This window comes from Vigna radiata, chromosome 3 (assembly GCF_000741045.1).
Source record: "Vigna radiata var. radiata cultivar VC1973A chromosome 3, Vradiata_ver6, whole genome shotgun sequence".
Lineage (NCBI taxonomy): Eukaryota > Viridiplantae > Streptophyta > Magnoliopsida > Fabales > Fabaceae > Vigna > Vigna radiata.
This window is the reverse complement of record NC_028353.1, coordinates 12151996-12154968: the sequence shown is the minus strand read 5'-3', so window position 1 is coordinate 12154968 and position 2973 is coordinate 12151996. Positions and strand designations below refer to the sequence as shown.

Below are 2973 nucleotides of genomic sequence, written 5' to 3'. Positions count from 1 at the left end.
AAGAAGTTTGTTGATGACGATGACGATGATGATATGGAGGCAGGCTTTGATGAAATCATGAGGGAAGAAAGGAGGAGGTTTGTTTCTTTCCGATTGAAATTGAACAATGTGATTTCTTAATATGTCCAGTCTTGATTTTAGTTGTTCATTAAATTGGACTCAAGCTAATGCATAGTTTTTCTTTTCCTCATTTTACATCCAAAAGTTTAATGATGATCACTTATTTTTCTTCCCATAGAACTAAGTGCATGCGTCGAATAATTTGGTTTCCCTTTCATTTCACTACATAACTGTGTTACAAATCATACTGTTGTCATTTATTCATATGATTCCTAAATGACGTTTCTTCATAATAAGTAGTNTTTTGGGTTGTCGATGATTTCGTGTAATACACATGCAGTGCCCAAATTGCTAGAAGGGAGGATGAGGAGCAACTTAGATTAATTGAGGAGGAAGAGGAAAGAGAGAGAAGAAGACGAATGGCGAAGTTAAAGAAACGGAAGCTTGGTGAGTAGCAGTAGTATTACCGCCAAGACTATCGTTTGACTTCCAAAACATGTCATTGTTTTTGGTATAATGAATATTCCCTTTTTTTCCAAAAGGATTTGAATCATGGGATTAAATTATTCAATTCATCAAATGAGATATAAAAATCTTTGCCCTCACGTTCAGATTTTTTCAATTTGAATTGTATGGAAAATATATACTGTTGTGTAAACGCAGTTTCGATTAGGGGGCAGTGGTAGGTTTGCATTGTAAGCTTTACACATTGATTGACCGTCATTATACCCAATGGATTGATTGGAAAGTGAGAGATTGTTCAACATTGAGCGTCATTTATTATTCTGTTGCAGTTTTTCTAAACAACTTAGATTGAATTACTGATTATCGGTAGCTACGCAAAGCTCACAGTCTTTGTGTTTTTTGGTACAAAGATGACAATCAGGTCTGAAGTTTGGATTTTGTACATACTATCAAATTCCTGCAACTAGGCCGACTTTAGAGGAATTAAAGACTTCGTTTTCTTCCGTAAAATTCTAACAAGGCTTTTGGTCTGTCTATTATACCTTTAAAGTTTGTGAATGAGTTAATTAATCTAATAAATTAAACAAATATTTTAATAAATTAAATTATAAGATTAATTTATTTTTATAGAAAAGATCAATATATTATTATTAANAANAATNATTAATAATAATAATACCTATTATTATTATTAATGAGTATAAATATTAAATGTGAATATATTATTTGATGAGATTATAATTAAATTATTATTTGTACTAAAATATAATTAAATTATTAAATTAATTAAACATATGTCCTCAATCATTTTTATTTAATTAAAACAAATTTATATTTATAAATTAAATAGCTAATTAATTATTTTCATTTAATTTATATACCTATTTTGAAATTTTTATTTTGATGTCTAATGTTTGTAATGTATCTGATTCAATTTCATTAGATTAATTAAAACCAAAATCATGAATACCAAAGTTTTGGGAGTCCAACAACTAAGAATAATTGTACTTTTTCATAATGTATCTATAATAGGAGTTTTCGTAGCCACTAATATCTTACCATTGCAATCATTAATTTGCCATCAACCACATTCAGCCGAGCTTTACGATGTCCTCAGCTTAATAATGTCTGGTTGAGTTTATCGACATCCTTGTCAAGCTCGAAAGCATGATAGTTAATTTTTTGTTTTTGTTTTCTTCTTTTCTTTTGTATCAACACTTAAACTTTAATATAACAATACTACAATTTGAAACACCCAAACGTAATGTTAGAATTGGTTACATGCATAACTTATCTAATTCCAAGTATGTTAGAATTGATTCCAACTTTTTCTTCATATCCATGAAATCGATTACAACCTCAATAGAATTGATTTCAACTTTTTTTCATTGACTATGGGATCAGATCCAGCTTGTATGTGAATCGACTCACTTTTTTGGAATACTCCTCTTTTTTTGATCGCCAACCAGAACTGGAGGTCACGACTTCGTGATTAGGGATAGTAACGGATCGGGTCGGGCATGGATCGGGTCTTGCAAAAAAAAAAAAATAATCGGTCCACTACCCGTCCGTTATCCGTGCAAATATCTGATTAAAAAATATCTATGGATATTTTAAAACCCATGGATACTTGGGGAATATCCGCAAATATTTAAAATAATATACTTTTATAAATTTTTAAAATAAAATTTGAATAAAATTACAAAATAATATATATAAAATATAATATAAATAATTAAAATTTAATTTGAATTAAATTTAACCTATTAAAATAGTAATTAATTTTAAATTTAATTTTAATTAAATTTAACTTAATAAAATTTAAATTTAAATTTTATTTTTATTTTTTACAGGTAGTGAATATCGTGGGTACGGATAATATAATACTCGCACCTATTTATAAGCGAGTATCAAAATATCCGTTACTCGCACTCCACATATAATAAATACTCACGATACCAACTATCCGTTGCAGATTTTATCTGTAAGTACCTATGAGTGCATATTTTTTTGTCATTCCTATTTGTAACGGTGTAACTTGACCACATATAATCATATAATCCAATGGAGAGTTGTTAACCATGAATCATGCACCACTCACCTGAAATTCACTCTTTAGTATCTATTTAGGAATCTCATACTCCTTAAAGCAACTAAAATAACCAAAAGATGCATTCACATACCATGCAGGTGAATAAAGTGTGATATGTAATGAGAGTATAATTATATTTTCATCTCTATCACCTAAAATCCCCTCAAGTGAAGAGAGATATAAAAATCTTTGCATTCTGCCAATCCTCTCATTCTCTTACTCTCAAATCCGCCATAATAAAAATTTATATCACCCGTAAATAATTTCTTTCTTATTCTTAAATACTTAGTCTCATCCCTAATCAAACACAATCTTTTTAGTGTGATATTGAGCATCTTAAGTATACAGAAAATGAT

The 2973-nt window shown here is 29.0% G+C and overlaps 1 protein-coding gene across 1 annotated transcript; it reads left to right on the top strand.

Annotated features, from left to right (window-relative positions):
- Positions 1-824, top strand: LOC106757465 (protein spt2; the record flags this gene model as incomplete). Its single annotated transcript, XM_014640137.1, is given in 2 exon segments — positions 1-77; positions 401-824. Coding segments are annotated over 2 exon segments (192 nt in total), but the record flags the coding sequence as incomplete, so codon positions are not given.
- Positions 825-2973: the final 2149 nt, after the last annotated feature.